This window comes from Oryctolagus cuniculus, chromosome 7, assembly GCF_051225735.1.
Source record: "Oryctolagus cuniculus isolate XC-2025 breed Fujian yellow rabbit chromosome 7, ASM5122573v1, whole genome shotgun sequence".
NCBI classification, from domain to species: domain Eukaryota; kingdom Metazoa; phylum Chordata; class Mammalia; order Lagomorpha; family Leporidae; genus Oryctolagus; species Oryctolagus cuniculus.
In genome coordinates this window covers 33462430-33482879 of record NC_142873.1, presented here as the reverse complement: position 1 = coordinate 33482879, position 20450 = coordinate 33462430, and the positions used below count along the sequence as shown (strand labels likewise).

Here is a 20450-nt window from a genome sequence, read left to right as displayed (position 1 = left end):
CACTTGGAAATGGAGGGGTAAACCCACGGGAGACCTGGAGAACGTAACCCCTCCGCCTCCCGGCCAACGGCCCAGAGCTGGCACATTTACAATGTGCGCCCAGGGCGGGGAGCGCCGCCTTTAGGGGCGTGGCCTCGCTCTGCCCCGCCCAGGAGGGGGACGGGCCCTGTCCCGGGCCCCGCCCAGCTCCTCTCTGCCGGAAACCGAGGGCGCCGCACCCACATTGCGCTGCGCAGTACCGGTCTGCATCAGCCTTGCGAAGGTGATACGGGTGAGTGAGTGCATTTGCGGGCGGCAAAGAGGACCCCCGACCCCGGCCCTGAGGGGGAGGAAAAGAGGGGCTTCAGCTCCTACTCTGGGCACTGCCCATCTCTTCTGCAGCCTGGGACTGAGTAGGGATTCGCTTCTTCTCTCACCCACTCCTTATCAGTACCTAGGGGTTCTCTGAGTTTCCATCCCCTTTGCCCTCTACCTGCCCTGTCTCCTCTCCCTGCTGCATGCAGTGGGTTTGGAGTATCTAAGAGGCCAGCCGCGCTGGCTGCAACGCCACTCAAGGTCAACCCTTCCTCGGTTCCCTGCTTTCCTCTCCTCGTGTTCACCACGGCCTGTGCATTCGGGGCTCCCTCCCCCTGCCTTGCAGAGCCCACCTGACCTTGCCAGCCGCAGCTCCGATGCAGAGCGTGGGCGAGCCGGGCGCTGCAGGCCTGAACCCTAACTCAGAAGTGGCCCAGAGCGCTGCGTCTACGGCCAGATGTGGACGTGTGTCTGGGGTCCTCGCGGGGAAGAGCCTGCAGGGAATTGTGTTTGTTTTCCTCCTGCCTCGCAGAGACGCTTGTTCATTCGCACTGGGACCTGTTCGTGGGTCATTTCCTACCCCTTCCTTAGAGCAAGACGCTCCTGGGGGCGTGAGGAGGAGTGACAAGGGAAGGGGGCATCTGCATTTCAGGTTCCATTTGGATTTCGGTGGGGCAGCTGCAGGGCGGTGGTCGGGACGCGGGACTCGTCCGTGAGTCATTCCCCGAAGTTGTGGCTTCTGATACTTTCCCCGGGAGTCGTGACTTTACGAGCTACAAGGCAGCCGAGGGGTAACGCAGAGAGTGAGGAAGGAGGTGACGGAAGGGGAGCTGGGGGCGAGTGGGTAGGAGGGACCACAGAGGAAGGGGTGGGGACTTGAGTCCCTCCAGTGCGGAGAAAGGGAGCGTCCCCCGAGGGACAGGGCCGTGCTGCGGGCCTAGGTGTGGCCCCGCGGAGCTGCTGCACACTGTAGATCCCTCCGAGGTCGGAGCTGGAGCCAGGGTTTTTCCGGGGAGATGCGTGAATCACCTGGCGCCTGCAGACCGCAGGGAAGCAGTTACAGGCGTGGTGTACTTGAGTGAAGCCGGTAATGAGAGCATATTAGATATCTGAGTCAGGGGATCTGGAGTTTCTTCTCAAATCCAAACAAATCATTTCACCCCGGGGAAGACATTCTGTTAGGCTTCCCTCCGGACACAATGTGACAGAAATAGAAGACTCTGTCAAGTGATTTTTTTTTCTTTGAACCAATGTTACTATATATAAAACGGCAGCGATACTGTGGCCAGCTATAGAAACTGCACTCCAGGGGGTTCCTTAGATGAAGAAACAAACCTGGAGGAGAGTAGTCTTGCCCCTTATCTAGACTTTGTCCTGCTGGCCCAGCCTTCTAATGAGAGAAGATCTTGAAAGGGAAAGTGCGCACCTCAGGGTTAGCACAGTGAACATACTTAGGAAAGAAGGGCTGCTTCTGTTGTCCAGAGAAATGCTACTGTCAAATCCATCTGCCAGAAGTGATTCAGAGGCAGGCATTTGGTGCAGCTGTTAATGTGCTGCTTAGGACCTCCGTATCCCATAGTGATGTGCCTGGGTTCAAGTTCTGGTCCACTTCTGGTTCTCATTTCTTGCTAATTAATGAGCACCCTGGGAGGCAGCAGGTGATGGCGCAAGTGCTTGAGTCCCTAAAACCCACATGGGAGACCCAGATGGAGTTCCACTCATCTGGCTCCAGCCAGGTGAGCCCTAACTGTCGTAGACATTTGGGGAGTACACTAGCAAATGGGAAATAAACAAAATTTTAAAAGGTAATTTAGTGCCTTCTGCACATCTAGCTGTATTTAAACATAATTTTCCATACTTATACTTAAATATTCTAAATCTGTACTTAGAACACCATTGCTGGCCATAATTGACTAAGAACCATTTTAAAGCAGTATTTCTTTAGAATATACTGTCACTGATTTTGCAACTGCATGCACTAATTCTACTAATGAGTATACCACTCTCTTGAATGAAAACTTCATGGTTACCATCAGATAGATTCTTGCTGTGTAAAACCAAATCCCTTACTGTGTGTACCTATCTGTGGAAAGAAAAGCAACAATGAGGCATCTAACAAATACATTTTCCAATACCTTTAAGGATTTCAGTATTTAGAATTAGTATCCCACTGCTCTCTGCCTTCTTTGTAGAGTTGACTTATTTATTAATCAAAATTTGGGTCCAAAGACTAAGGTGCTTTTAGTTCATTCTTTTTAAAAAATAAATAAATAAATAATTTTAAGAAGTGATATTTCACTTGTTCAGCTTAAGAAATGAGAATAATTCCACCCCCCAACCAAAGAGCTTTGTCCTAAGTGCAGACAGTCATGGAAGAATCAAACTTCATGTTCCAGGTAAGAGTCTGCAGCCAGACAGTCACTTCCTTGGAAGAAGCTGGTACCCTGCTGGGGATCCAGCCGCTGCTAAGGATTAGCTATCATCTGCCCACATTGCAATGGAAATCCAAGTCATATCAATGTGACTCGTTCAAGATGTCCTTCTCCCTTTTGGAGGTTATAGCTTAGCTTCTCTATAACTCCAGGCTCCTCTGTAAGATCAGCTTAAGGGACAGAAAGTGAGAATCAAGGTGTAATGACAAGGTGCCAGCTTCTCTTGCTTTCTCCTCACAAATCTGTTTGCCTGAAAGATTGGAGGAGGCAGGTTTTCTTTCCTGAAATCTCTACTACTAGTGTCATACTGCAGTGCTGGCACTCATTCAAATAAAATACTGCATTTTGGATCTTTCCCAAGATTTTCCTTCTATCCAATTAGAAACATCTTAGGCTTTAAGCTGCCACAGGCTTGGAGTTAATTATTAGCTCTTTCTCTTCTTGTTAATACATTTTATGCTCAAGAGAGGGTCTAGGCAGCTGGAAATGTCTCCAAAGAGCTCAGATGTTGTCAGACTTGCTCTTCAACCTCTTTAAGAGGCAGTGTAGCCAAGGGCTGGGAGCACAGACTGGAGCCAGGCTGCCTGGAGGTGTGAGAATCCAGGCTTGGCTCTGTGACAGCTGTGTGACCTTGGGCAGAGTCCTTAACTTCTCTGATGCTCAGCTTGAGCTAATGACATCAAACAGATGCTGTGAGGATTCAAGAGAGTTCACAATGAAGAAGGTTTGACCCATGTGAAATGATATGCATACTGCTAATAATGAGTGTTAATTAATGAGCCATGAATTTTTCCTGCCACCCTCCCTCCAGTCTGTGTCGGTAGCCTTCAGACACACTGCACTCCTTTCTCCCCCTTATATGAGAGGACTTCAAAAAGTCTGTGGAAAGTGAAAAGAAAATAAAAATTTATTTTGGTGCAACTTTTGAACCCATGTAATTTTTTTATGATGTGCATTTTCCAGTAACTTTTTGAAGGCTCTATGTGCAAATCAAGTCCTTCCCTGTCCTGGCGTCTGTGCCTGCTCTTTTCTTTATTTGTGTTCTCTCTCATACATCTCTGCATCCTTCAGTTTCTTCATCCCAAACTGTTTCCCTCCTGGTTTCTTCTCTCTCTTTCTCTCTCTCCCCTCTCTCTCTCTCTCTCTCTTTCATGATTACACATTTTCATCTACTTGAAAAGCTGAGTGACAGAGAATCAGAGAGAGAGAGAGAGAGAGAGGAAGACAGAGATCTTCCATATGCAGGTTCACACCCCAGGGACAAATTGAAGCTGGGAGTTAGGAATTCCATCTGAGTCCCTCACATGGGTGACAGGTGCCAAACTGCTTGAGCCATCATCCACTGCCTTCCGGGGTGTGCATTAGCAGTAAGCTGGATTGGAAGTGGAGTAGGCGGGACTGCTACTGGCACTCCTGTATGGGACAAGGTCGTCTCAAGCAGCAGCTTAACCCCCACCCCCCCGCAATGCCAGCCCCTCCCTTCTATTTTATGATTCTTCTGTTGTATAGCTCTCTCTTTATTTAAGATTTATTTATTTTTTATTTGAAAAGCAGAAATACAGAGAGATGGAGAGACAGATAGATCTTCCATCCTCTGGTTCACTCCCCAAATGGCCTCAATGGCCAGAGCTGATCCAGGCTGAAGCCAGGAACCTGGAGTTCGATCCAGGCCTCCCCCATGAGTAGCAAGAACCCAGTACTTGGGCCACTGGTTTTCTCAGGCACACCAGCAGGGAGCTAGATCAGAAGTGGAGCATGGGGCTGGCACTGTGGCATAGCGGGTAAAGCTGCCGTCTGCAGTGCTAGCATCCCGTATGAGTCCCTGCAGTGCTAGCATCCTGTGTGAGTCCCGGCTGCTCCACTTCAGATCCAGCTCTCTGCTATGGCCTGGGAAATCAGTAGAAGATGGCCCAAGTCCTTGGGCCACTGCACCCACATGGCAGACCTGGAAGAAGCTCCTGGCTCCTAGCTTAGGATCAACCCAGCTTTGGCTGTTGCAGCCCTCTGGATAGTGAATCAGCAGATGGAAGACCTCTCTCTCTCTCTGTGTGTGTGTGTGTGTGTGTGTAACTCTTTCAAATAAATAAATGAATCTTAAAAAAAAAAAAAAAAAAAAAGGAAAGAAAAGAAGTGGAGCAGCCAGGACACTAACTGGTGTCTATATGGGATGTCAGCGTGGTGGGCCTACCCACTGTAGCACAGAGCCAGCCCCCTGTTGTTGCTCACACACACACTTGACTGTACCTTCCTTCTCAGTCTTGATGACTGTCATATGTCTATACCTCATATATGCGGCATGGAGTACAGGGTGAGTAAGGGAAGTATCCGTCCTGAGAAAACACTGAAGTTGGTGGGCATAACAGCAAGCTTTCCTTTTAGGTTAAATGATTGTGTCCCACATCTCATTTATCAAATCAGCTTCATTTAATGAATCATTGCTTGGTCCCCTTCTGTGTTCCAGGGCGTCTCCCTCTTGTCCCTGCTGCCCTCCAAGATTACTTCCTTGAGACCACTGGAAGCATCCTGTGGGCTGTCCCTGGGGTCACGTCTCCTGGGAGGCTCAGCTCCAGATGGTCTCACAGGGCCCAGGGCTTCTAAGCCAGGAGTCAGGGAACTCTCACCCTTAGAGCCTTGTGCATGGAGACTCTCTTGGGAAACTGTGTTGTCACACCAGCAAATCCCTGGGATTGATTTTCTCTCTCGTTACAAAACTGGTATTCTCAAATTCCTCAAGAGCAGAATCACCAGTTTTTCCCAGAGGAGAGTCAGTTCCATTCAGGCGTGTGTACTTAGTGCCTTCTCACTCAGAAGACAAACTCCAGACAAGAGAGCAGATCATTTGCTGACCTGGCCTTAACGGAGTTTGTGCCAGGGCATGCTTTGGCCCACATAACCAAGAACCGTTCACTTGGACCTGAGTATCATGCTGACCCATCCCTCCCCCACTCCCAGCCAGCTCCTGTGTTGCACAATTGTTTGCAGTACGGACAAGTCACTGCAGTGTTAGCCGTTCTTTTCCTCTCCCATTATGGAAGCAAGGAACTACTTTTGTGGTGCTGCTCTCCAGCTTCCGACATTTCTCCACTGGGCTTCAGGAGGGTCCACTGTCCTGTCTGGAGATAATTGTCAGTCCTGTTCCTCTGGGGAAACAGCTGCCAGGGAAGCTGTGAAGTCAGAGGTCTCTGACTAGACTCAGAGAAGTCCATATGTATGATCAGATCAACCATTTAAGTAGCCACCCTTACAGGTTACTCTCATTAAAATGTTAATTTCTGTTACATGAAATAGATGCCTTATATAAGGAAACTGGGACTGTTACCATAGGCAGCCAATTAAGGATTTTAATGAAATATTGGGGAGTGACTGCGAGTTGATCTGTGAATCTTTTATCTTTGTGTCAAGTTCCTGTGTGCATTAAAGAAAATGCCAGCTGAGAAACTCCAGTGTGGTGCAGTCTGGGGAGAACAAAATCACAAATGGCAGTTGGGTTACCATGGTTCAACATGGATTCTTTTTTTAGAGATTGATTGTTTGATTTGAAAGGCAGCATGACAGAGAAAGAGAGATAGAGCCATACAGAGAGAGGTCTTCCATCTGCTGGTTCATTCCCCAAATGGCCCGGACAGCCAGCTCTGGGTTAGGCCAAAGCCAGGACACTAGAACTCCATCCTGGTCTCCCATGTGGTTGGCAGGGACCCATGTACTTGGGCCATCATCTACTGCTTTCCCAGGTGCGTTAGCAGGGAGCTGGATTGGAAGCAGAGTAGCTGGGACTCAAACCAGTGCTCCAAGATGGGATGCTGGTGTCACAGAGGCCTAACTGCCATGCCACAATGCCAACCCCTCAACATGGATTTATTTTTGTTTATTTAGGGGCAAAGAGAGCTGAAAGGCAGAATCTTCTGTCAATTGGTAAAAGATAGGGTGATATAACTTCCTGGCTCAGAAGTGATAAATTATTGGGGGCAAGTGCCTGAATCCAGGAAGCTCTCCTGCCCCATTTGTACAGTGCTAATTGTGCCCTGGAGAATTTCTTGGGCAACCGAGAGGGGGTTGGGTCAGTAGTGAAAGCCAACTTTACTCCAGGAGTAATTCAGGAAGTTTTCTGGGTACGCCTTGTTGTTACTGAAGGAACCCTGCGCCAGTGAGATAAGGCAAGTGGTGGCAGGCACAGGAATTGGAGGAAGGGATGGCCTAAGCTCTAGAGCTAGAACAACCATGTTCCCAGCAGAATCTGACAGTGCAATGCCTAGAAGAGAGTGCCTTAGCCAGAGGTCACAATAAAACACCGTGTTGCTAATGGAGCATATTTTCCGGGGATTAGACCAAAACTACCCCAGTCTCATCACTGTGGAAGTGAGACCTCACAATGGTGCCTGCAGCTGTCTTAAAACCTCCAGGTGCCCACAGACTCTGGCTGCACTCTGAGGTGCTGCCCAGAGTGCTGATCCACCCACCCATAGGCCTTGAGGCCCTGCTAGTTATTCTCTTGATCTCCCCCTGGAGACCCACCACACTTGCCCCCAAATCCCATTCCCCACCTGCTTCAAAATATTGCCCCTAGTTTTCTCCCTCAACCTGATATGTCCTCAGATAAATCATGTTTGGCAATTCATAAATATTTTGATAAATTTTGTTTTTAAATGTCTATTTTGATCTGCTTGAAAGAGAGGGAGACAAAAGAGAGAGGGAGGTAGGGAGGGAGATAGAGAGAGAGCACTTCCATCTACTGGCTCTTCTCTCAATGGCCACAACACCAAAGCTAGAAGCCCAGAACTCTATCTGAATACATGAATGTCAGGGGTGCAAGCCCTTTAGCTATTATGTTCAGTCCCCCAAGATGTATTAGCAGGAGGCTGAATTGGAAGCCAGGTAGCTGGGACTCAAACCCAGCTACTCCAATATGGGATATGGGTATCCCAAACAGTGGTATAACCCACTGTATCACAACACACACCACATCGTTTAGTAAATTTTTGAAAGTTACAAGTGAAGTATTGCTAGAAATAATTAGGTCTACCACTAACCTTGTATTTAATAGTGAAGTACTGACTGCTTCCCCTCTAAGATGGGGGATAGAGCAAGGAGACAATTTTCTCCCATTCATAGTCACAAGTGTCATTTTGTCTTGGTGATCTGCGATCTCCCAGTGTCTTTGAGGTCCCCAAGGAGCCTCTTCCCCTGTGTTATCTCCAAGGACATGTCAGTTCAACATCGTATTGGTTCCTGCCAGGCTCATCCATCAAGGTAGCCTTTTGTTTGAGGTCATGGTACTGAGTGTTCAGATTTGAGGTCTGCTAGGTCCGTGGCATTGAAAGTGATGGTGGCCAAGGGGCCACCCTGTAGCATAAGGAGCATCCCTCCTGAAGCAGGAAAGCCTTAAACCATGACTCATTGATGAAGGGGGCAGTCTCACCTGGTGAGTGACCGTGACCATGAAAAAAGGCCTGGGACCCAGTATCTGACACAGGTTAGACTCACAAAGCAAAGTCAGGAGAAACTGAGCTGTGTTGCCTTTTTGTTTTGTTTTGAGTGCTTTTCTGGCAGGTACCCACTGAGTGTGTCATTGTGAAGGGCTTAGCTGCAGCTTGTTCTGCAAAACAACTCCCGGCTTCATCAGCCCCACCTGTCCTTGGAAATAGCACAGGGGGAGGCGCTGGACCATGGATCACCAAGACAAGACAAAGTCTGTGGTTCTCAACTGGAGAAAATCATCTCCTGCAACTTTTCTTTTTTTGTCTGAAGCAGCAGTTGTTTTTTTTTTTTTTTAAGATTTTATTTATTTATTTGAGAGGCAGAGTTACAGACAGAGAGAGAGAGAGAGAGAGAGAAAGTTCTTCTGTACACTGGTTCACTCCCCAAATGGCTGCAATGGCCAGAGCTGAGCCCATCCGAAGCCAGGAGCCAGAAGCTTCTTCTGGGTCTCCTATGTGGGTGCAAGAGCCCAAGTACTTGGGCCATCTTCTACCGCTTTCCCAGGCCATAGCAGGAAGCTGGATCAGAAGAGAAGCAGCCAGAACTAACCAGCAACCATAAGGGATTCTGGCTCCGCAGGCAGAGGCTTAGCCCACCATGCCACAGCATCAGCCCAAAACAGTGGGCCCCCAACCAGCATGGCCAGCATCACCTTGGGGCTTGCTAGAAAGCACATTCTAGGCCCCACCTGAAACAGAAACTCTGGTGTGGGGTGTGTCCCAACAGACCCTGCACATGATTATGAGAACCACTGACCTAGAACACAGAAGTACAGCACTCTCGAGTTTCTATAAAATATGTAAATAGGACTTGTGTGTGTGTGTGTTTTAAGATTTATCTATTTATTTGAAAAGCAGAGTTACAGAGAGGCAGAGAGAGACAGAGAGGTCTTCCACTTGCTGGTTCACTCCCCAAATGGCCATAGTGGATGGAGCTGTGCTGATCTGAAGCCAGGAGCCAGGAGCCTCTTCCAGGTCTCCCACGTGGGTGCAGGGGCCCAAGGACATGGGCCATCTTCTGCTGCTTTCCCAGGCCATAGCAGAGAGCTGGATCTGAAGTAGAGCAGCCAGGACTCGAACCGGTGCCCATTTTGGATGCCAGCACTACAGGTGGTGGCTTCACCCACTATGCCACAGTGCCTGCCCTGTAAGTAGGAGTTTTATATCTCATATTCTCTGTCCTCAGAGAGCATTCAGCCTATCAGCAGACAGATATTTTCCCTGACCCGTGTTCAAGCTCATGTTTGATAGGTAACTGGCCAGTGAGAAAGGTGGCAGCATTCAGAGGCTGAACCTCTGTGCTGTGTATTTAGCACTACGTAGCAGACAAAGTCCAGAGCGAAGTCCCCATCTTCAAGAGCCTTGTCTTGGGGCCAGCTTTGTTGCATAGCACGTTCAGCCTCCTCCAGCGATAACAGCATCCCATATGGACACCAGTTGGTGTCCTGGCTGCTCTACTTCTGATCCAGCCCCCTGCTAATGTGCCTGGGAAAGCGGAGGAGGATGGGAGGATGGCCCAAGTGGTTGGGCCCATGCACCCACGTGGGAGGCCTGAAAGAAGCTCCTGGCCCAGCCACTTCATTTGGGGAGAGAATCAGCAAATGGAAGATTCTCATTTTCTCTCTCCCTCTCTCTCTCTCCCTGTCTCTCTGTCTCTCTGTAACTCTGCCTTTCAAACAAATAAAAAATAAACCTTAAAAAAAAAAAGACCCTTATCTTCCTTTATCTTGTTGTGTCCATAAAAGGGTTGCCACGGACACAGAGCAGGTACTTAACCAACAAATGGTGATGTGTGGTTCTAATGAGCTCTCACTGAGAGAGGTAATAAGTCAGTTATCAGTTCCTTGGGCCTGTTGCTGGAAGCTATCTGCTGGCTCTGGTGCTGGCACAGCCCAGGGTGTGGCTGTGGCTGCTGGGGTGGAGCCACTGAATGGAGCTGCCTTCCCAGCCCAGGGCACACCCTATACACACAAAGGTCACTCTCTAAAAACTGGGAACAGCCATCTCTTTGCCCTGGAGTCATCAAAGAGAGTGTAAGACTTTGCAGTTGTTGAAGGTTTTTTTTATGATACTTGATTGAATGAAAGGCAAGCCTGAACCAGTTTTACTCTCTATTGGACTTATGTTTTCAGCAGCAGTGATGACAGAGCTTGTCTGTGGCTCAGTTCTTCTTTCATGAGTAGTCAATACATCCAGTTTCTCCCGTGGTGTCAGTAGGTTATTTGAGAGAAGAGAGGGACACTTAGGATGGTTGGGTGCGTGCTGTATACCAAGCGTTATGCTGCATGACAAACTTTGTCACAGATGGGTGCGTGTGGGAGGATGAAGTTCATTCCTGAAAGCTACCTGGAGTCGCACCTCACAGCATTTATGCCACAAGCATCTGAGCACCCACGCTGTCCTCGGTATGGTAGGTGCCAGGCAGGCCTGGCTCCTCCCTCATGGGAGCCTAGCAGCTGCTCCGTTTGAAGTACAGGTTATGACATACAAAGCACGACTCTTCAGTTGGTAGGAGTGCCCAGTGTGAGGGGGGGCTGGTCCAGGCTTCTCACTTGTAGGTTTTGCACCTGCACCTATACAGGGGAGTCCACAGTCCCTGCAGGGAGAGCCTCAGGACAAGTGGTGCTTTCAGGTTCTGCTTCCCATATTCAGGTACCTCAAAACTCATCACTAGAGCGAAGTACAAGGCAAGCAACTTTCAGCAGGTGCCAGTGCCTCTGGGTTGAAGCCCTCGCCTCTGTTGATGCTTTACAAGAGGAACTTGACAGCAAATATTCACGTCTACTTGTAGATTGCAGCACAGTTACTTTCTGGCTGTTTTCTTGCCTGGACAGAGAGAGATGTGCTCCAGAGGCACTTCTCTGTCTTGCCACCTGGCCACCTCGGGTCCTTGCAGATTGCAAGAGCACAGGTCAGCAATCTGTGCCCCCAGGTGCTGATGTTTTGCCTGGGCCAGCCAGAGTATTCTGGGGAAGAATTGTAAAGCCTGCTCTGGTCTTAGATCTGCTCCCGTGTATCTGAGTCCCCATTTCCTTTGCTGTAAAAGTAGTGGCAGTAGGATTTGTGTAATGATTAAACTTGAGCTGACTCATGCTGCACCAATACTAGGTGGTGCCTGGCTACTGGGGAGCCCAGCCTCCATCCAAAGGGGAGGGTCTGGTCGCAGACTCTTGATTTGCAAAGTTTGGTCCAAAGTAAATACACTTAACTGGACTGTCCTCAAACAGTCAGCTGCCGACTGTCAGAGACAGCTTGGTGTTTAATGGCCTGTTTGACCCAAATGTGTGGCACTTCAAGGATATGAGACAGGCTGGAAGCCTCAGTCATTTTAAGTTATTTTCAAAGAGGTGTCCAGAGTTCACACTGTTTTTGTTGAACCACTCCTGTAACTTCTTCCCTGCACTGATTTTCTAAACTTGGGAAGAGAACAAGGGCAGGGAGGACTGCAGGACAGCCACACAGACGCAGCCTGGAGCCTTGTGTGCTGAGTCATAGAGACAGCCCTACCCAGGGTGTGTCCTGCTCAAGACCAGGGGAGTGGGAAGGCTAATGAGAACTGTGGCACAGTGGTTAAGCCACCACTTGTGACACTCACATTCCACATCAGAGTACATGGGTTTGAGTCCTGGTTGCTCTGCATCCGATCCAGATTCCTACTAAAGAGGAGAAGCAGCAGACAATGACCCAAGTGCTTATGTCCCTACCATCTACATGGGAGACCCAGGTAGACTCCCAGGCTCCTGACTTCAGCCTGGCCTAGCCCTGGATGGTACAGACATTTGGAGAGTTAACCAGAAGATGAACGATTTCTCTCTTTCTCTCTTCCTCTCCCCCTCCCCTCCATCCTCCCTCTTTCTCTCCCTCCCTCCCAAGTAGCTGAAAGTAAATCAACATATTTGTTGTAAAGACAAAGAATTATTGTGAACCATGCTAGGGGAAGGGCAAGTTTGTAGGACATGGGATGCAAATGTTATTTTTCTGAGCTTGAAGAAGCTTAATTTTTAAAGAAGAGCTATTTGCTCACCCCAAATTCTATGTTGAAAAAGATACTTGAACTCCAATGTCAGTTCTGCTCTAAATTTTCAAATGAAGCTGAAGAGGCTATTGGAACCAAATGGATCTGAATTTGAGTCTCTGGTACTTTCTGTTTTAGACCGTGGGAGCATCACTTAACCTTGGGGTATTCTTTGGAAAGCAGGCATATAACAGTAAGTATCATGGGTGTGTTTGTAAGGAGGACTAGAAACGTTCAGGAACAGGAGAGACTGAAGCCAGCTGGTTATCCAGGATGGTTTGCATGTGGTGGGCCATTGGCTGAAGGTCTCTTGCTGCATCCTAGCTGTTCTGTGTCCTGCCACACTCTGACCCTTCTTCTCTCCGGTGACAAGCACTCAGACAGGTGGGAGGGCGGCCCTGACCGGGGTGGGGGGGGAGATTGTTAGGGCTCCCCCACCTGCCCAGCTTTGTTCTCTCTCTTGCCCAGTCTGTTTCTTTCCTTGTCTCCTCTGTTCCTGGCCCAGGACAATGGTTGAAACAGTCAAAATTGCTCAACACTGGGAAATGGGCTGGGATCAGCTTTTTCTCCACCTATGTTATTGGAAACATTTTCAAACATACAGAAAAGTTCAAAGAATGCTACATTGAATATCCTTATAGCTACCACCTGGATCTGACCATGAACATTTTGCTCTACTGGCTAATGGCTTCATTTTTTGGTCAGGGAGAGGGACATCTTTCAAAATAAGCTGCACATATCAGAACACTGCATGGGGCTAGTTTGAAATAATGATTTGATGGGCCACAGGCTCCCCCAGAAGCTGGCCGAAGATGTTGATGTATCTCGGCAGTACCAAGGCTCAGGTGCCATGCCCTGCCTTCACAGCACCCAGCTGGGCCTTTCCTGTGGGAGGTTGCTGCAGCTGTACAGCACCCACGGCAGGATGGAAGGGAGGCCTCAAGGTTCCTGCCCTCACTGTGGGCCCTGCCAAAACGCAAGAACTTGAAACGGTTTTGTGTCCTGTTTCTCTCTCTCCGCCTCCCTTTTTCCTTCCCTCCTCCTCCCCACCTTTCTCCTCCTTCTCCTTTCTCTCTCTCCCTCTCTGTAATTTAATGTACCATTTAGCATTTTACATTACATATTTTCTAAAAAAAATTGTGATTTTCAGTGGCCTGTTCTATGGCAATGACTATTGCAGTGGTGTAGATAAACCTCCTAACTATGGTGTTGATGTAAGAATCCAGGCACAGGGGCCTGGCACCATGGCTCACTTGGTTAATCCTCCGCCTGCGGCACCAGCATCCCAAATGGGCACTGGGTTCTAGTCCCGGTTGCTCCTCTTTCAGTCCAGCTCTCTATTGGGGCCCGGGAGGGCAGTGGAGGATGGCCCAAGTGCTTGGGCCCTGCACCCACATGGGAGACCAGGAGGAAGCACCTGGCTCCTGGCTTCAGATCGGCGCAGCACCGGCCGTAGTGGCCATTTGGGGGGTGAACCAACGGAAGGAAGACCTTTCTGTCTGTCTCTCTGTCTGTAACTCTACCTGTCAAATAAATAAATAAATAAATAAAAAGAACCCGGGCACAAATGAGAACATACGATATATGATTATATACTTTTCTGTGTCTATATTGCACACTTGAACGATTTTCAAATCTTGTTACATGATGTACAGCAGTGTCTCTAGTGACTTCTTAGAAACATGAGATGACACATACCTCCGTGTGCACCTGCTGGTAATAAGGCCTCGGACCATGCAGCGCTCAGTGTCAGGCAGCGTCCCCATGTGCTGTTCTTTCTCATGCAGAGCCAACATGGCCGTCCTCTCTAAGGAATACGGTTTCGTGCTTCTGACGGGTGCTGCCAGCTTTGTAATGGTGCTTCACCTCGCCATCAACGTTAACAAGGCTCGCAAGAAGTACAAAGTGGAGGTGAGTGCAACCCAATCCGGGCTTTCATAGGCTTGGCTGGGGCCACAAGCTTACCCTAGAGTGCATTCTCAGTTGTGGGCGGAGAGACAGGGAGCTAATAGCAGGCAGCAGCAGTCTCAGCGCTGCACCTTTTGGAAAGTCTGCTCCTTTGTGGAAGGAAAGAGGTGAGAAATATGGGTGGCTGGGGGGCAGGGGTGGTGGTTCATTTCCATTGCTCTTTACTTTGTCTCTTCTGTGGAAAGACCAGGTATGCTGGAATTAGAACAGAAGCCTTTGACTGGATCCATTTGCCAGGAAGAGAGTTATTTTGTGAAGAGGATTAAATAGAACCATTGTTTCTTCATGTGCCACTGTAAAATCATATCTTAAAGTGATTTTCCTCTGTTGCTAGGAGAAAAGACGCTGGGCTTAGGGAGGAGGTCGATGACATACTGCCGTTAGTTCTAGCCGATTAAGAAGTGATAATTACTAAAGTTGTCCCTGGGTAGCAGTTTTCAAAGTCTATTTCCGTTTAGCCACTTCTAATTAGACTCTCCCAGTGGAGTGTCTTTTAAAGGTTTCCAATATATCTTTCTTTTTTTTTTCTTCTAATGGACACACCATTAAAATTCACACATGCTCAATTATCCATTCCCCCATCAGGGGGAAGGTCATGGGATTTGATGACTCTGAGGAAGCAGTTACTCCCTTGGTGTCCCTGTAATGCTCCTGAAATCTCCCACGGATGTGTTTATCAGGGAGAAAACACCAAGTCTGCCACAGCTCTCCTCTGTCCCTTATGGTACCCACAGAACAAGCACGTAGACATTCATGTTGCTGGCTGTTTCATAAACAATTGACTCTGCTTCTGAGAATTGACATCCTTGTCTCTGTAAATATTTAGGCAGAAATCAAGTGATCATCTTCCAAGTGTATGACGGAAGATGCTTTGGGATGTATTACTTTTAAGGTGAATTTTACATTTTAGCACAGAATGCTACTCCTGATCCTTTGACCAGTATCTGCTTTGTTTTTAAAAAAAACAGTATCCTGTTATGTACAGCACGGACCCCGAAAATGGGCACCTCTTCAACTGCATTCAGCGAGCCCACCAGAACACGTGAGTGTCCCCCCTGCTGGGCCCCAGAGACATCTGCAGAGTGGGTGTGGTCCGGCCGACAGCTCAGCCCTCAGCACTTGTATTTGCAGAGGCTAGCAGTGGCAGCAAGCTGGAGCGCCTTGCAAAGAGTATCACTAAGCAACTCTATGAGTGAACAGATCGAACACAGAGCAGCAACATTAAGAGCTGTTGGGATGCTGGGCTTTCTGGATCATCCTTTCAAAACTGCCTTTCACGTTGTAGTGCCTTGTGCAGCATGTGCAGCATGTACCGTCTAAACCGATGGCTGAGCCCCGGCTGGAGAGGCTTTGTGTCTTGTAAAGAAGCCCACGCTGCCTCCCCAAGGCTTCCCCCTGCCGTTTGCTGCATGGGAGATGGTTTGACCAGAGTCTTTTGAGTCACCTCTGACCCCATGCAGAGCAGAAGAGGGTGGACATCAGGGACCAGGGCTTCTCCCCGAGTCAATGTTTCTGACTTGGTGCATGAGCATATAAGGGGCTCTTGCTTCTACCCAGAAACACTTCAGTGGGGCACTTTTTAAAATTTTTTTTCTGAGGGTTGGCATTGTGGCATAGCAGTTTAAGCTGCCACCTGTGGCACCAGCATCCCATATGGGTGCTGGTTCATGTCCCAGCTGCTCCACTTCTAATCCAGCTCCTTGCTAATGCACCTGGGAATGCAGTGAAAGATGGCCCAAGTGTTGGGCCCTTGCCACCCACATGGGGGACCTAGATGAAGCTCCTGGCTCCTGGCTCCTGGCTCCTGGCTTCAACCTGGCCCAGCCCCAGCCATTGCAGCCATTTGGGAAGTGAACCAGCAGATGGAAGAGTCTCTCTCTCTCTGTCTGTCTCTGTCTCTGTCTCTCTCTCTCTCTAACTGCCTTTCAAATAAATAATTTTTTAAAAAAAATAAAATTCCTTTCTTTTCCAGGTTGGAAGTGTACCCTCCCTTCTTGTTTTTTCTGGCTGTTGGAGGTGTTTACCACCCAGTAAGTTTTTCCTAGGGGTGGGGTGAGTTAATCTATTGGAATTTAGTTCACTAAATTCCTGGTTGGGGGGGGGGCAGGAAATGAACAGCTTCCAGGCACCCTGTCTATAAAGGATGTCATTAACTGTTTCTCACAGATTCCTAAAAGTAGGTGGCATTTTCCCACCCTACCCCTCCCCTACTCTCCCCCTTTATTTTATTTTCTTTTTTTTACAAATAGGAAAAGCCTCTTGAATACTATTTAACTTTCCTAAGGCCACATAGCTGCAGAATAAAGAATGAGACTGAACTCAGTCTCCAACAGGTTTATGACCTTCAGGGGTTCCATGTACCACATTCGTTCATTCATGCGACAGGTGTTGGCCCACCCTCGAGGTTATAGCCATGAAGGAATCGGGTAAACACACCTGGCTGCCTGGGGCTTCCTTACTAGCTGGGGCTGCAAACAGCAGCAGAAGTAAATGCTGTGTCTTGTGAGGAGGCGGTGAGCTAGCACACTGAGGAGAGGGAGTGTGGGGCAGGGCCATCTAAAGAGGGTGGGGAGGGGACAGTTATGCAAATCTCGAAGGAGGCAGAGCACAGGAGCTGTGTGTATCTGTGTGTCTGCAAACCCCAGGTGCTGTACCTGTCTGTGGACACCCTGCCTCAGCAGTTCAATGAGCAGTGGGAAGGCCATAGTGGAGTGAAGCAAGGAGTAGGGTGGGCGGGCATAGCAGCGGCCTTGAAGGCCTCTCCGGATGGCGTTTGTGGACCATAGGCGTGGTCTGCACCTGAATGTCCGCATGAGGCTGATGAGTTGCTGTGTGGGTCTTGCTGTGAACAGAAAGCCTTCCCTTTCCAGGGGCGGGAGTATCCCAGTATTGAGTTCTGACCAGTGTCCTGCCCTTCACACCCCCACCTCTGAGCCCTTCGTAACCCCTGGTGTGCACCTCTTGGCTTGTGCTTCTGTCCCTAAGTTGCCACAGAGGCCTGGTCGATGATCTTGAAGGCTTATATTTTTTTCTAAGAAACATCAGCTGTGCTCATATCTTTCTTGGAGAGAAACACTTCTTCCCAGGTCCCCCAGTGCTGCCCTGGCTGGTCTACAGAGCCAGGTCTACCTAGGTTAGGCATCACGTGATGTCCGCCTCATCCTACTTCCCTGGATCCCCTCCCCCTGCCTCATTCTGAAAAACACTCTGAACTCTCATCATTGTATAACATTGCAGAAAGCAGTGGCCGGGCAGAGACCCCAGAGCTGCTAGAGTCTTGGAAGATTGGGGTTTTTATTTTCAGTTGCTGTACCCACCTGATATTTAACTCGACCCAAAAGCAATTCAAACCAAAGCCTGAAATAGCCACCTTATCACCATTACGAGATTGGAAGGCACTTGGGGAGAGCCACCTTCTCACACCCCCATTTATTGTCCCCCCCACCTCGCCCTGCCCCAGCTCCTTCTGACCAAACCCGAGGATTTTTTTTTAAGCTCCCTAAGCTTTTGCTCTCTCTTCTCGAGGGTTTGGGAAGGGAGACTTTGCCCTCCATGGCCGCACGCTCTGGGTCTCCCAGCACAATATGCTCTCCCCACTTGTTCTCCTGGAGCCGTTCATGGAAGAATCACACATCTTTGATTTTCCTGGCTGAAACCCATAACTTAGCTCCACCTTAACTTTGGTGGGAAGTATTTTAGCAAACTGGTGAACTGATTAACCTTTGGGTAATACATGACATCATCAAGCCCCAGTATGCATAAAAGTTGTCCTGTTTCCTGAATGCAAATCCTAACATAGTGTGTTTCTTTCAGCGTATAGTCTCTGGCTTGGGCTGGGTCTGGATCGTTGGGCGAGTTCTTTACGCTTATGGCTATTACACAGGAGGTGAGTACCTGTTGGCCTCTGCCAAGGAAATGAATTAAAAACTTAAATCATTCACTGCTGTGTTCTTTTTCTTGACGAGAGGGGAAGTAGCTTGATAATTCAGGTGAAAGCTCTAAGATTTTTTTTCTGCTAACTTTTGAAAAGTAACACAGTTTATTTGTACTGAGTATTTTCTATGTGCCAAATGCTGTTCAAAGAACTTGGTTACCAGCGTACCCCCGAGGGAAAGGGAAAGACATTTTTGGCCATACTTACTTTTTTGAGAAAGAAAGGAATGCTGGTACCCACAGAGGGTACAGAGAGAAGTTGCTGTGTTTATTACCCGGGAGTTGCCTAGGAGGCAGGCGTTGCTGCCACACCGCAGCACGCTTCTGCGCATGCATGGTCTGACCCACGGACAGCTTCGAGCCCCAGGGCCCTGCAGCATGCCTTGGGGACGTGTACAGCATTGCAGTTCCGCAGCGTCCCCGGTAACCTTCTGCTCTGCCTTCTTTTCCAGACCCCAGCAAGCGGTACCGAGGAGCCGTGTCCTCCCTGGCCCTCTTCGGCTTGATGGGCACCACGGTGTGCTCTGCTTTCCAGCATCTCGGCTGGATTAAGCCCAGGTTGGGCAGTGGGGCCAAGCCCTGCCATTAAAGAATTATAGGGGTGTAAAAAAACTCATTCACTTTGAATGACTTACTTTTATTTCCAGTTACCTTTTTTTTTTTCTGAATGTAATAAAAACTTACCTGGCATCAGCCTCCTACCTAAACCTCCTGACTCTGCCACTCATTTCCTCTTGTGTACCTTCAATAAGTAGTCTGTTCCTGTGAGATGCAAGAGCCCCACCTCCCCCTGCCAACAGCTGCTTCCATGGTAGGTGGAGCTGGGAAAAGTCCGAATGCGGTAATACGTTCATAGTCATGCCACAGAGACAGTTTAGGCAAGTCTTTTAGCTCTGTGTAGGATATATTACCACTTGCTACAAATACATAGGATATAAGTTAGGATTTTTTTTGTTTGTTTGGTTGGGGTTTTTTTGTTTTTTGTGTTTTTTTGTTTTTTTGTTTTTTTGTTTTTTTTTTTTTTTTTTTTTTTTTGACAGGCAGAGTGGACAGTGAGAGAGAGAGACAGAGAGAAAGGTCTTCCTGCGCCGTTGGTTCACCTTCCAATGGCTGCCATGGCATGCGCACTGCGGCTGGCGCACCGCGCTGATCCGATGGCAGGAGCCAGGTACTTATCCTGGTCTCCCATGGGGTGCAGGGCCCAAGTACTCGGGCCATCCTCCACTGCACTCCCTGGCCACAGCAGAGAGCTGGCCTGGAAGGGGGGCAACTGGGACAGAATCCGACGCCCCGGCCAGGACTAGAACCCGGTGTGCCGGCGCCGCTAGGTGGAGGATTAGCCTAGTGAGCCGCGGCACCGGCAGGATTTTTTTTTTTTTTTTTTTTAAGAAATCTTACTCCATAGTGCTACTATTGCTTAAAAGCTAAAGCAAGGGCCAGCACTGTGGCATAGCAGGTAAAGCCACTGCCTGCAGTGCTGGCATCCCATATGGGTGCCGGTTTGTGTCCCAGCTGCTCCACTCCCTATGCAGCTCTCTGCTGTGGCCTGGGAAAGCAGTAAGAAGATGGCCCAAGTCCTTGGGCCCCTGCACCCACGAGGGAGACTCAGAAGAAGCTCCTGGCTTCTGGTTTGGATTGGCCCAGCTCAGGCCCTTGTGGACGTTTGGGAAGTGAACCAGTGGATAGAAGACCTCTCTCTCCCTGTCTCTTAAATAAAAAAAATGAAAGCAATAGACTGAATTTAAGGAGATGAAACAACAAGGATAAGTGTAACTCCGCTTTTGGATACAAAGATCTGATGGTATAGGTACAAATGGGGAAGGCTTAGGTGGTTATAGTTGATTTAGAGAGTAAGTTGGCAGAGTAAGGTAGTTGCTCCAAAAGCTATTGTAACCAGAAACTACACTAACAGAAATACAGTACCTAGACACTGTGCTGTACTGTACATAACTGCTAGCCACACGTAGCTATTTATTTATTTATTTGAGAGGTAGAGTTACAGACAGTGAGAAGGAAAGATAGAGAGAAAGGTCTTCCATCTGCTGGTTCACTCCCCAACTGGCCACAACAGCCAGAGCTGTGCCAATCCAAAGCCAGGAGCCTCTTCCAGGTCTCCCATGTGAGTGCAGGGGCCCAACCACTTGGGCCATCCTCCACTGCTTTCCCAGGCCATACCAGAGAGCTGGATCGGAAGTGGAGCAGCCGGGACTAGAACCGGCGCCTATATGGGATGCTGGCACCGCAGGTGGAGGATTAACCTGTGCTACAGGTCTGGCCCCCACACGTAGCTATTTAAATAAATAAAAAGTTAATGCAAGCAGAAAGTCAGTTTTT

General features: G+C 48.8%; 1 protein-coding gene across 3 annotated transcripts; it reads left to right on the top strand.

The window, feature by feature from the left end:
- The first annotated feature begins 222 nt into the window (after positions 1 to 222).
- On the top strand, positions 223 to 18823 carry MGST3 (microsomal glutathione S-transferase 3). 3 transcript variants are annotated; one of them, XM_008263951.5, is made up of 7 exons: positions 223 to 271; positions 12354 to 12408; positions 14003 to 14126; positions 15152 to 15225; positions 16156 to 16213; positions 17997 to 18069; positions 18569 to 18823. In XM_008263951.5, exons 3-7 carry the CDS (start codon positions 14010 to 14012, stop codon positions 18703 to 18705), a joined length of 459 nt encoding a protein of 152 aa, XP_008262173.1. In that variant the 5' UTR covers positions 223 to 271; positions 12354 to 12408; positions 14003 to 14009; the 3' UTR covers positions 18706 to 18823.
- The last annotated feature ends 1627 nt before the right edge of the window (positions 18824 to 20450 follow it).